The sequence below is a fragment of the Gigantopelta aegis genome, chromosome 9 (assembly GCF_016097555.1).
Source record: "Gigantopelta aegis isolate Gae_Host chromosome 9, Gae_host_genome, whole genome shotgun sequence".
NCBI lineage: Eukaryota > Metazoa > Mollusca > Gastropoda > Neomphalida > Peltospiridae > Gigantopelta > Gigantopelta aegis.
Genome location: NC_054707.1, coordinates 12,478,835 through 12,492,924, shown reverse-complemented (window position 1 = coordinate 12,492,924; position 14,090 = coordinate 12,478,835). Strand labels below are relative to the sequence as shown.

At 36.1% G+C, this 14,090-nt stretch overlaps 1 protein-coding gene across 1 annotated transcript in view; it reads left to right on the top strand.

The window, feature by feature from the left end:
• The first annotated feature begins 2,075 nt into the window (after positions 1 to 2,075).
• Positions 2,076 to 14,090, top strand: part of LOC121382185 (twist-related protein 2-like) — a 32,548-nt gene continuing 20,533 nt past the window's right edge. Inside the window, exon 1 of the mRNA XM_041511708.1 lies at positions 2,076 to 2,870. Coding sequence (XP_041367642.1) covers positions 2,247 to 2,849 — 603 coding nt within the window. The 5' untranslated portion in view covers positions 2,076 to 2,246 and the 3' untranslated portion in view covers positions 2,850 to 2,870. The remainder of the gene's footprint in view (positions 2,871 to 14,090) is intronic.

The window sequence follows — 14,090 nt, the reverse complement described above, 5'->3', positions numbered from 1 at the left end:
ATCGAAAAGATAACATAAATTTATACTATATTTATTATATTTTCGTTGTGTCCATAAATTCGTTGACTGCACCAATTCAAGAATTGCACAAAGATAGACCACAAACAAAGCTGATTTCTGTCTATTCCGTATATCGATACCCCCAACAGGTTGATAGCTTAGTATATTTAGTATGTACTAACCAGTTATTAAGTAGTATGCTAAAATAGTATGTTGGAATATGTTAAGACATTTAAAATGAACTAATAGGCTTAAATGATCCTTTACCAGACAGGATAATGCAATGTTTTGAGGTCACAAATGATGAGGGAAAATATCAAAGCTTGTCAAAATATATATTACATTTATTGTATTTCATATATGAAAATGTGTATAATTTATTACATAGATACATAGTTTTATATTAACCAAAATTGAACGATCTGTAAAACTCCAGTAAACTGTAAAACAACTCATACAAGAAAACCTAATCAAAATTTACAATAATATGTACATAAAAAAATACAATGAATGAAATAATGTTTTAACAATACCCCAGTACAAAAATACACATCGCCTATTGGGTGTCACAAAAGGTAAAATTTAGCATCTCTAAATTGTCATCTCTACTTATTTAAAGACATTTTAAATATAATTTAAAGTAATGTAACTTTGTTATTATTATTGTTTTTGCGTTTCTTCTATTAAAAGCTAGGAGACCCAATGTTTTTGCGTGTTTAAGAAACTAGCAATTTTTTTTTATCCCAGGTGTGTGTGTGTGAAATTATGTAGGGTGTGGGGTGTGGGGGAAAGATGTTTCTAGGGAGATTGGTTCATGATCATTTGGAATATATATATATATATATATATATATATATATATTATATATATATATATATATATATATATATATATATATATATATATATATATATATATATATTAAAATAAACATTGTTTTGAGCAGGGGGAGTAGTGGGGGCGACCGCGAATGCCCCCATCCCCGTATACGCACCTCTATCCTGAAAGTTTAAGACGCCTCACTCCAACATCTACCTTCGTCTACACGTCCACTTCTTATCATGGCAATGTCGCATAATATTACGTCTATATGCATTGGAACTGCACACTCTTTGCATAGTCATATAATACTGCTTGCCACGCTTGGAATAGTACATGCATTTTAAAATTTCCAAACATATCTCCTATGCGCTATTGTCTGTTTGTGTGTGGTCTTTGACTCCATAATGGTGGTAAATAATAAATAGCTTGTTGCGCTGCATCTGTTTTGTTCCTTGAAAATCACTGCACGGATGGCGTGGCGGTGTTGTGTTGTGTGTCTGCTTCAATTCTGGAAGTCTGTGGATGGACGGGGTAGTGGTAGTGGTAGTGATAGTGAGGATAATGATGGTGATGTAACATACCATGGTGGAGAAAACGCTGCTTAACCAGAGTGTATTCCATATACTATTCTGCAATTACAGATGTCAGCATTAATCCCGGCGAATGCAGGAAAGCTGGAACCGATCCAGTCGGTGATTGGCATCGTGTACGTCTGCTTCCCGTCGGTGCGCGCGCGCTCGCGAGCGTGTGTCGCTCAAACTGACGGCGGCGGAGGGGCGGGCGGGAGAGCGAAACGCGTCCACGAAGGAAAGCAGAACTACTGTGGTACCAAAACACTCGTGAAGACCTCAGTTGTACCTCAGTAACGAGCTACTCGCGCTAGCACGCCAGCACGTGAGGCAGAGGAATACAATAATATCGTACCTGTTTATTGTTTTCTGCAAGGTAACTGGACGGCGTCTCAAATCTGGAAGGTGTGAGTTACAGACGGTTCTGTGAGGTGGTGATGATGTGTTCCTAAACCTGTGTTGTTTATGTAGGAGGCCATAGGTTTCTGTGACTTGCTTTTTATACTAATGAGGATTTGCAAGACTATCTATGTCGTCACTAGATGTTAGTAAATAAATAAAGCTTTAGCTGTAGTTTTAACATAGGATCTCGTTCAACTATGGATTTTGTCAACTAATATGGAACAATTAACTTTCAGGAAATAATATATTGATCTCTAAAGACAGTTTATTTTATTACTGATCATGTGTTGCTGATATGATCATGTAAAATAAGTCTTAAAAAATATATCAACTTTTAAAACAATGAACTACTACAGAGCAACAGAAGTATATATATTGTAACCACAATAAAATAGCACAGTATATAATTTTGGCACTAATAAGTTGAGAAAGATAAACGAGGACCTGGCGTGAATGGTGTTAGATGCCAGCAACAAGATGGTCCCCGAGCAACTCTCTGTGACTGAGCAGACAACATACGAGACGAGCTGCCACCAGGACCTCAGCGTCCAGAACCAGGAGTCTCAGGATAGCTCGGAGTTCGGCAGCAGCATCAAGGAGGAGGACCTCGAGGACGACTACGATGGCACAGACACCAACAACGTGGGCGACGACCAGGACCTAGAGAAGAGGGCGCAGAGAAAGCGCTACAAACGCGAGGGCGACCCCAACTGCATCAAGAAGATTCGTTCGAGGAAGCAGCCACAGACCTTCGAGGACATTCAGAATCAGCGAGTGATGGCGAACGTTCGCGAGCGACAGAGGACCCAGTCCCTGAACGAGGCGTTCGCCCAGCTGAGAAAAATCATTCCAACTCTCCCGTCAGACAAGCTGAGCAAGATCCAGACTCTGAAGCTGGCGGCCCGATACATTGACTTCCTGTACCAGGTCCTCCGTAGTGAGGAGATAGACACCAAGCTGAGCACGAGCTGCAACTACGTGGCACACGAGAGACTCAGTTATGCCTTTTCTGTGTGGAGGATGGAAGGGGCGTGGTCCATGACCGGCAGCTCGTGACAGACGCCAATAGATAGTCCAGTAAGTATGAAACTCTTGCATGATGTTAAACTTTGTTGAGTTTTGTATCCACTACAACACATTGATTTTATTCATCATCGGCTATTGGATGTTAAATTGGTAATTCTAACATGAAGTCTTCAGAGGAAACCCGCTACATTTCCCCCTCAGCTGTTATGGCTCTTTTATATGTAGGCCTACTTTTCCACAGACAGAACATACTATTGCCTTTGATATACCAGATGTGGGGTACTAGCAGATGTGGAGAAAAACCAACCAGAGGTTTTTGTATATATGCACTTCCTCACAGACTGCTTGTGGGGCATTGATAGGGTGAAAAAACCAATGAGTCCACCAAAGAGGTTCGATCATAAGACTCAAGCACCTCGAGCGAGCGCTCTACCGACTGAGCCAAATTTACTTTCTAGAGATCTGCATGATGATTAAAAGTTATTTATAAGATAATAATTACATTATAACAGCAACTACTATTGTTATCCCTCAAATAACCTCTTATTAAATAACGTGCTTGTAGTGTGTTCAACTAACGGGTTTGTTTTTCAATATTAGTGATAAAAGTTTGGATTGTAAATCGAAAGTACAATAAATAGAAATAGTCATCGCGCATTACACGATAATAGAAGGTGACGTTCTTTTTATAATATAAGTGAAATGGCGTTAATATTTATTACAAGAGAGTACGTTAATGTTTAAAGACTACTACAAAACTGAGCAATATTCTGAATTTAGTTCGTATATTAAACTGCTAAACAGACAACATTATTGTTACATTAATAATCGTATTTTTGTACAAGAGACAGTCCAAGATAATTTTGATAACATTTGCAACTTTATCGATAAAAACATAATAATTATATCTATAGAAATACATAAATTATAAAATTGTATAAAAGCAGTATTCTTAATGCTATCAGTTTAATAATTTATTAATTTCTACTGCACATTTCGAATAATTTACAATTTATTATTTAAAACATCATTTCATAGAGTATTTAATAATCCATTATTAAAACAATAAACAATGTAGTAAATGCCTTGATCTCTACCTGTCCCATCTCTTTAAAGTCCCTTTCGACTGCGTTCCCCGTAGGTTTATAATGTACAAAAATCGAATGATCTATTACGAAAAATAAATAATTCTCCTAAATAGCCCGATATCGCGACTGTGGCTCACAGCGTTATCAACGGCGATGAAACCCGAGTAAGTATATTTCCGCTATGGGAATCCTTATCGCCCGGTTCCGATAATACGCGAAGATATATGGGGCCACGAAATGGACCATTCTCATAAATTAAGCTCAGAAACGAATTAACAGTGTGCTCAGAAGACCGTAACATCGTCATAAACAAACGGAATTGCACATCAAGAATTAAGGAATAATATAAGACAATTTTTAGAACATTTAAAAGTTACATTTTCAAAATGTATATATTTTAATGCAAACCAAGAATTCAGCATGGGGAAGTGTTGTGTGCAAACTCGTGTTCATGATTAAATTAACTATACTGTTTATTTTATTTTGTTAAACTGTAAACAAAAAACCTAAAACAAAACCTGAACAGAATATATATATATTTTTTTTTTTCCTGGCCACCATTCCGTGGCATCAGTGCAACAAGAATCCCAAGACAACTCGACGAAATTATATTTTAAAAATACATTAGGATTAATAGTAAAATGTTTAGAAAACATTGACATAAAATATATAAATATATCAAACAATTATTACTTTAAAATATTATTGTATTTTTTACAATTGTTTTTTGCCCTGTGTTGTTAATATAACAACGAAGCAAATAAAAATAATAAAAACTTTATTACTTACAACTAATGTTTAAAAAACACTATAGCACTCCATCCATCGGACCGGCCTCGGTGGCGTCGTGGCAGGCCATCGGTCTACAGGCTGGTAGGTACTGGGTTCGGATCCCAGTCGAGGCATGGGATTTTTAATCCAGATACTGACTCCAAACCCTGAGTGAGTGCTCCGCAAGGCTCAATGGGTAGGTGTAAACCACTTGCACCGACCAGTGATCCATAACTGGTTCAACAAAGGCCATGGTTTGTGCTGTCCTGCCTGTGGGAAGCGCAAATAAAAGATCCCTTGCTGCATGTCGTAAAAGAGTAGCCTATGTGGCGACAGCGGGTTTCCTCTAAAAAAAACATCTGTGTGGTCCTTAACCATATGTCTGACGCCATATAACCGTAAATAAAATGTGTTGAGTGCGTCGTTAAATAAAACACTTCTTTCTTTTCCATCCATCGGAAAGATAGGGAACAGTGTTCCTATATTATGGAATGTGCACTTCAAAAACATTCAAATTTTATTTCATTTCTAAATATATTATATTGTCACTTTACTAGATAATTATTTTTGCTGCGCTATTTTAATTAAATATGTCTGTACATAACTGCGGCTTTGTTCATAATTATAATTTCTTTGGTATTTTAGGGTTTTTTGCTATAGGGGAAGGTAATACGTTTGAAAATATTTTAATACGTTAAACAAAATACACTCCGAACCTCTTTATTTGCACTTTTCACTTTTAAAAGCTTCACGTAGGTCAGACCAGAGAGAAGGAATCAAATTTCTTATCTGAATTCCATGACATAATTGAGATAAGGATGTTACACCGGAAACCAATAACTGACACTTCTGAAAGCTGAAGCAGTTTTAACTGTGAGAAAAATAAATAGACGTCTACTTTTTAAAAACGAATAAAGCGTTTGCCATTTACGTCATGTTACAGTACTAGTATAAGACATTAACATGACACTGACAGTGTGTTTAATATTTTAATATTTAACAAGTTATTTTATCCACTTTGTACTTCCATTGCGGCTCGTTTGTAGCTGTTTACACTGTTTGTTTTATTAACAGTTTTAGAATTGTTATGTTGATGTGATAATTATTTTCCTAATAGCCGATGTGATTCAATTCAATGCTACAGATATGACATGTCATAAATAACTTGTAACTAACAGTCGATGTATATTTCATGATGGGTGTCGGTTAATGTTCATTTCTATTTAACTCAATTCAAATGATACAGACGAGACATATTATAAATAACTTCTAACAGTCGATGTATTTTTCATGATGGGTGTCGGTTAATGTTCATTTCTATTTAACTCAATTCAAATGATACAGACGAGACATGTTATAAATAACTTCTAACAGTCGATGTATTTTTCATGATGGGTGTCGGTTAATGTTCATTTCTATTTAACTCAATTCAAATGATACAGACGAGACATGTTATAAATAACTTCTAACAGTCAATGTATATTTCATGATGGGTGTCGGTTAATGTTCATTTCTATTTAACTCAATTCAACTGATACATACGAGACATGTTGTAAATAACTTCTAACAGTCGATGTATTTTTTTTGTGATGGAGTGTTGGTTAATATTAATTTTCTATTTTATTCACTGCAAAATTCAACTGATACAGACAAGACAGGTTATAAATAACTAACGAAGATTATACTCTGAACTAATAATAGGTTAAATTCCCAGTGGACGCTGATGTTAAATGCCAGGTGTGTGCCAGGAATGGTCACAACGGCCCAGCACCTGTTGGCATACTGGGATATGTTCTTAGATAGCAAGACGCTGAAATAGTCGGAAAGGTAACGTTAACGTTTGTTTTGTTTAACGACACAACTAGAGCATATTTATTTATTAATAATCGGCTATTGAATGTCAAACATTTGGTAATTCTGACTCGAACACTGCACAGGAATCCATATCGGTGGCCCATGTGGGTTATTTTTCGTTCCAGCCAGTGCACCACGACTGGTATATCGTGTAGGCCGTGCTAAGTGCATATAAAAGATTCCTTGCTACTAATGGGAAAATGTAGCGTGTTTCCTCTCTAAGACTATATGTCAAAATTACCAAATGTTTGACATCAAATAGCCAATGATTAATAAATTAATGTGTTCTAGTGGTGTCGTTAAAGAAAACAAACTTTAACAATCATAGGAAAATCGCTACATTTTTCCATTAGCAACAATGGATTTTTAAAAATACAATTTACCGCAGACAGGACAGTAAATGTCGCTGAAAGATATGAATTGCTGTTAAAGCGGTTAGGAGTATTAAGTTGAAGAAAGGAAAGAATGCAGTAGATGGGTGAATGACCAATTTAGTATTTTCTTCATCTTTACACCAAAATGAGGAATTAATTTTTCTTTAAAAACAAATGTTTAAAATTAGCGCTACATAACCATGTCATCATTATTTTGTTTATGTTTATTTTGTAGGTGGCAGGGGATGGTCATAATTATTGTACAAACATAATATGAGTCCCATGAACAGTGGCCAAAATATTTACTTTTTGTTTCATTAAAGGGACATTCCTGAGTTTGCTGCAATTTTTAAGATGTTATCGACTAACAGAGACCTTTTAACGAGTGTAATTACCTATCAAATATATTTTTCTGCATAAAATGTTAGTGGCTGTATATTAAACGTGTTTCTGATCGTTCGAATATTTGTATTACATTTTAGTTTCTAAAATATATTTTTTCGTACGTATGAAATTATTTGAAGACAAAATCCAGTCTGGGCTTCTTACAAATATTAAGACGACCAGAAACACATTAAATATACAGACACTGATATTCTAAACAAGAAAATATATCTAATATGTAAGTTTAATCGTAGAAATATTTTATTAGTCGGAAACATCGCAAACTTAGGAATGTCCCTTTAAGAACTGTTAACCGAAAATATTTCAATATAGAAATGTTAGTAGTTTATTCTTCGAACCATCCTAAATGTATTAAAAAATTCTCCCCTATCCACCATACCCATACAGCATGTTAGTTCCAGGTACATATTTATATACTATCCAGCGTTTTCGCAGTACAGTCCATAGCGTTGTCAAATTATTGTAATATTATTTATCTGTCATGTTGTAAAGTATTGTAAAAGAAATACTGGGAATGGCCTTAGTATGGGTGTTTGCGTATTGGCCAGTCTCAAAACTCATTAAACAAACCCTGTTTAAACACATGGAACATGTATGTTTACAATCCATCTGAAATAAGCCATCACATGTAAATGTTTATGTATACAAGTTTATGTGTATACATGTGAACACACATTTTGATACACATCGCTAACACAGCAACGAATCCTTCATAAATTAATCGACTTGGGTTATGTGACACGATCACACGGATTCATGTTTTTATAGTATTCGCTGTACTATTTAAAGGAACATTCCTGAGTTTGCTGCAATTTTAAGATGCTATCGACTAACAGAGCTTTTTAACGATTGTAATTACATATCAAATATATTTTTCTGCATAAAATATTAGTGGCTGCATATTAAACGTGTTTCTGATCGTTCTAATATTTGTAATAGGTTAAATTTCATTTTATTTCCTAAAATATTATATTTTCGTACGTATGAAATTATTTGAAAACAAAATCCAGTTTGGGCTTCTTAAAAATATTAAGACGACCAGAAACACATTGAATATACAGACACTAATATTCTAAACAAAAAAATATATTTAATATGTAAATTTAATCGTAGAAATATTTTATTAGTCGGAAACATCTTACAATGCAGTAAACTCGGGAATGTCCGTTTAATATTACTAAATACTATACAACAACGAGCTACCGAGATGCGTAATTGACGGAGCAATTTCTGACCCACATTCGAGACATGTTCTGGAAGTCGATCGCTTGCAGTCGCTTGCTAGACTGGGTTTTTTCCTCCTAACTTTAAATTAATTTCATTTCAACTTATTTTCGTTCTTATATCCAATTAAGTTTCAAGCACGCTGTCCTGGGCACACACCTCAGTTATCTAGGCTGTTTGTCCAGGACAGTGGGTTAGTTGTTACTTGTTAGTGGTTAGTGAGAGAAGAGGGTGTAGTGGCTTTACAACTCATTGAGTCGTTAAAACTCCCTCAGGGTGGGAGCCGATACCGGGATGCGAAACCGTGTACCTACCAGCCTTATGTCCGATGGCTTAACCACGACACCACCGAGGCCGGTTAACTTTAAATAGATGAAATAGAATAGACAGACAAATTCTTTATTTACGTCTCACCTTGTGTACAAATTAAAAAGCAGTTCATCAGTAATACTATAATAATAATAATAATAATAATAATAATAATACAGCAATCTATAAAAGTACATTTAAAAAACCCATAAAGCGAGTCAAATTGTTTCTCAAGAGCTAGCCGTTCTGAACACACCAATGTTATTCCAGATTTTTCAATCAAGGCAGTTTTCTTTTAGACACAATATACTGAAAACATGGAATGGTGCTAAAATAGTTTACGTGTGTTGGTGACGAAGCAACGATTACCTCGTGGCAATTTTCGTGAAACACTGACACTCCCAACGGTGACCGTCTTAATAATGTATGCATCCAGTTCTTTGACAACCTTCGGCAATAGTTGCTATACTAGAGAACTAAACTAAATAATACCATCCTTCAGAGATGGAGTCTGGGAGTCAAATGAATCCTTATCCATCGTCGAGGAATATAGTACAGCAAGACACTGGCAACCTCTCATTTTTTTTTTCTCTCTCTCTCTCTCTCTCTCTCTCTCTCTCTCTCTCTCTCTCTCTCTCTCTCTCTCTCTCTCTCTCTCTCTCTCTCTCTCTCTCTCTCTCTGTGTGTATGTGTATGTGTGTCTCTCTCTGTCTCGTCTCTCTTCCCCACCTGTCCCACTCTCTCTCTCTCTCTCTCTCTCTCTCTCTCTCTCTCTCTCTCTCTCTCTCTCTCTCTCTCTCTCTCTCTCTCTCTCTCTCTCTCTCTCTCTCTCTCTCACTATGTCCCTCTGATTCTCTTTCTGTCTCTCCACCTGTCGTCTGTGTAAAAATCTGCTGCATATCTCTGTCTGCCATAATATATCTGTTCTATCTCAACTCATAAAAATAATTTACATTGACTGAAAAACAGGTCATAGAAATTTAGGTCAGAACTTGACGATAGCCCAAGAAATGTTAGATTAAAATGTATCCATCATAACTTGACAACAGAAACAAATAATATATTAAATTAGTTTGGCCTAAATCTTAAAGCCTGATAAGCCAATTTAAGAGAAAACTAACCTCTCGTTTCACCGGAAATCCATTAAGACGAGTATTAGATGGTGCTTTCCAAACAGCTGATATGCAGTTTACTCGTTACGTGTCATTGCAAATTAGACTCGGGGGAGGCTAACGGTTTGGGGATTGGATAGCCACACGTGCTCATTCTGTCCATGTTCAGTATTTTCGGTTAAAACCACAAGGTCAGGACCACTGCAATGTCTACCTTGTTCAGCATGTATTATTACGACCCATACTTTATAACACTGGTTTCTGCATATCTGCATGATAAACGAAAGAGGTTTTTTTCTAAAGATTCATTGTGACATGGTTTACTATTAAACGCTATACGAATCGGTTCAGTCAATATATACACTATTCGGTAACGTCTGAATGAGAGGGAGAGAGAGAGGGTGGAGGGAAAAGTGGTGAGAGAGAGAGAGAGAGAGAGAGAGAGAGAGAGAGAGAGAGAGAGAGAGAGAGAGAGAGAGAGAGAGAGAGAGAGAGAGAGAGACAGACAGAGAGAGACAGAGAGAGAGAGCGTGGAGAGAGGGAGGGTGAGGGGAAGGAGGGAAAATTACCATTAATATTATAGTTGAAGAAAATATTTTGATACATGTCAGAGAAACGAGAAACGTCCCAGTAGTGAAGGGAGTGGGACATACATAACACCTTAACGTCATGACCTTGCCGAACTATTTTTGTTTGACCTTTCATTCATCATCTGTTCTCACTGACAAGTGTAACCCCAATACGGCTGTTTACAAAACAACATGGCGCTCATTCAAGAACACACTAAGAGTGCCTAAGTGTTGAAGTTTTAAAGGAACTGATCCACGTTATTAGCCAGTGAGAAAAATATATATATATCGTTAAAGGGGCATACCTGAGTTTTCTGCAGTGTAAGATGTGTCCGACTAATAAAATATTTCTATGATTAAATTTGCATATTAAATATATTTTCTGGTTTAGAGTATCAGTGTCTGTATTTTCAGTGTGTTTCTGGTCGACTTAATATTTGTAAGAGGCCCAAACTGGATTTTGTTTTCAAATAATTTCGTAGGTAATAAGATGACATTTAACCTAGTACAAATATTAGAACTATCAGAAACACGTTTAATATACAGCCACTAATATTGTATGCAGAAAAATATATTTGATGTGTAATTACAATCGTTAAAGGGACATACCCTAGTTTCAACCTGTGAAAATTAACACTAAGTTTAGTTAATCTACAAACCTGTAACACATTTGAATAAAGTTACAATTGAGCGAAACATGAGTCTGTGACTTTGAAATGGTGAAATACCCTCTAACATAGACTAAAACACTACTCAATAACTGTTACTTCTCAGACGCACGTGCGTTTTTAAAAATATGAGAAATGCATTTTGTGATATTAAAAACAACAGGATGACCAAAAACACTTCGAATGTACGGACATTGATAATCTAAACCATAAAATGTAAGTAAAATATGATTTCAGTTATCAAAAACGGCTCGAATAGTAAAAAATATGCCTTAGTGTTTAAAAACTAGGGTATGTCCCTTTAAGAAGTCTCTGTTAGTCGATAACATCTTAAACACTGCAGCAAACTCAGGAATGTCCCTTTAAATTACACATTACTTTAAAAAAAAAAAAAATTAAAGTGTCAAACCCAATGTTGTGTTTATGATAATCCTGTCAGGGCTTGACATTAGCAGTAACCCGGAGTGTTTTGGTTACCAAAATCCACTTTGGGCTACCCGATTCCCAAAACCGGACTGGTATTGGTAGAATCTCCAAATGTATTTGATGCGAAACAGAAATATACTCGTACCTCAAAAACTAGGTAATTGGCATTAATGATGAACTTTTAAAATATTATGAAACAGCACACAAAAAATTAAACAAATTAAAAAATGTACAAGATTATGTTCTGCCAGGTTTGACAGGCAAATGAAAACAATGGCTGCTTCAGGTCTTATAACTACCAAAAACTCTGACAGGTGGCGCTTTTAATACTAATATCAATATCAACACAGTGAATAATTGCAGAAGTGAATCAAACGAAGCCAGTAAGTCAGTGGGTTCCATGTACATCCAGGGCCTAACAGCGACTGGCAGGATGGGGCAGTTGATATAGTGACCATCTGGTTTAGAAAATGTTGTTGGGGTTTTTTTTTTCGTCTAACTGGAAAACACCAGATATAAATGTTCCCTGATTTTTTTATTATTATTATTTATTTATTAGTTATTTCTGGTCACCTATACCTCTGGCACATAAAAGAAAAAACCCAACATCTCCCACACCAAACGGTCATCATGTCGTGTCTGCAGTATCCAGCGAGTCTGAAAATTCTGGTGTAAACAAAGTAATATCTCACTACTTGGTTTTTAACTCGTAGATTAGTTATTTAATTTTGTTTTATACAATATTTAATGTCCATGCAATGTTCACATGAAAACAGCTTCAAATCTCGAAAATGTCAAAACTCTGCTTTTCTCATTTGAGTGACATTTGAATACAAATTTATATTGGTTATAATTTAATAACCAGGTTTGGTAACAATATATGCAAACGAGGCCATAATGTGTTTTGCCTATTTTTAAATGTTTGCTATTTTTGGTTTGTTTTAATTCAGAATGTTTGCAAAATTACCATTTTCATTTGGTAATGTATCTCAAAGTGGATTTATGTTTAATACACGCTGGCTGTGGTGTATTACTTCGCACAGTGAAAGAAAAAGAAAGAAAGGTTTTATTTAACGACGCACTCAACACATTTTATTTACGGTTATATGGCGTCAGACATATGGTTAAGTACCACACAGATATTGAGAGAGGAAACCCGCTGTCGCCACTTCATGGGCTACTATTTTCGATTAGCAGCAATGGATCTTTTATATGCACCATCCCACAGACAGGGTAGTACATACCACGGCCTATGATATATCCGTCGTGGTGCACTGGCTGGAACGAGAAATAGCCCAATGGTTCCCACCGACGCGGATCGATCCCAGACCGTCCGCGCATCGAGCGAGCGCTTTACCACTGGGCTAAGCCTCGCCCCTCGCATAGTGATTAGTCTGTTTTATGAAAGGGGATGGGAATTTGTTTCATTGTAAACATATAAAATAAAATGAAATAGATCTTGGGTGATAAACAGGATATTGAACCCGCTACCATTCTGTACCATGAGTATGTTCCTCCTGAAATACTGTTCATTTGTTGATAGCTTATGAGAAATGCAAGCTCATTTCATATGCTATGTAATACAAATAGGGGCACTGTATCGTCGTTTTTCGGGAGATGTCTAACCCCTTCCAACCCCAGCTAATATAAATGGTTACGGTTATTGTAATTTCCTGAGCTCTATTGGTCAGAACTCGATTACAATGAGCGATTTTACTTCAGTGAGTTATGTGTCTCGTTTTGAAATACTTCTGTTTATCTTCTACACTATCTTTGGCCAAGTAATATTTATCACTAATAATATTAGTCGGCAATGGCTAACAGCCAAAAGACTTCATTGAGAAATTTTATATAGGCCTACTCTTCCAATGTATGTTTTCTGCGATTCTCGTGGATAGCCAAATATTTGTACAATATCAACTCCAGTGTTGATATGATATTTAGTTTTTACGTTTTCACGAATGGGCTAAACATAATTTCTATCAGGTCCAGATTGATAATATTGGCATTGCTATAAACATGTATTCAAGAGAAAAACGTTCCTGTGCATGTATTGTACAAAATACATGTTTAATTGTAAAGAAGACAAAAATCAACTTGTTTTCACAAATTGATTATGGTTATTAAGAGACGATTTGTTAAATACCGGCCTCTGTGGTGTCGTGGTTAAGCCATCGGACTGCAGGCTGGTAGATGCAGGTTTCGCAGCCCGGTACCGGCTTCAACCCAGAGCAAGTTCTTAATGGCTCAATGGGTAGGTGTAAGGCCATTACACACTCTTCTCTCTGACTAATCACTAACAATTAACAACTAATCCACTGTAGCGGACAGACAGCCCAGATAGCGTGCTTGAACCTTAATTGGATATAAGCACGAAAATAAGTTGAAATGAATGAATTGCTAAATATTAGTGTGTCCTCACGAGTCACTAATTTCAATCAGTTACAAACTTTGCAATTCGTTTGAGACAT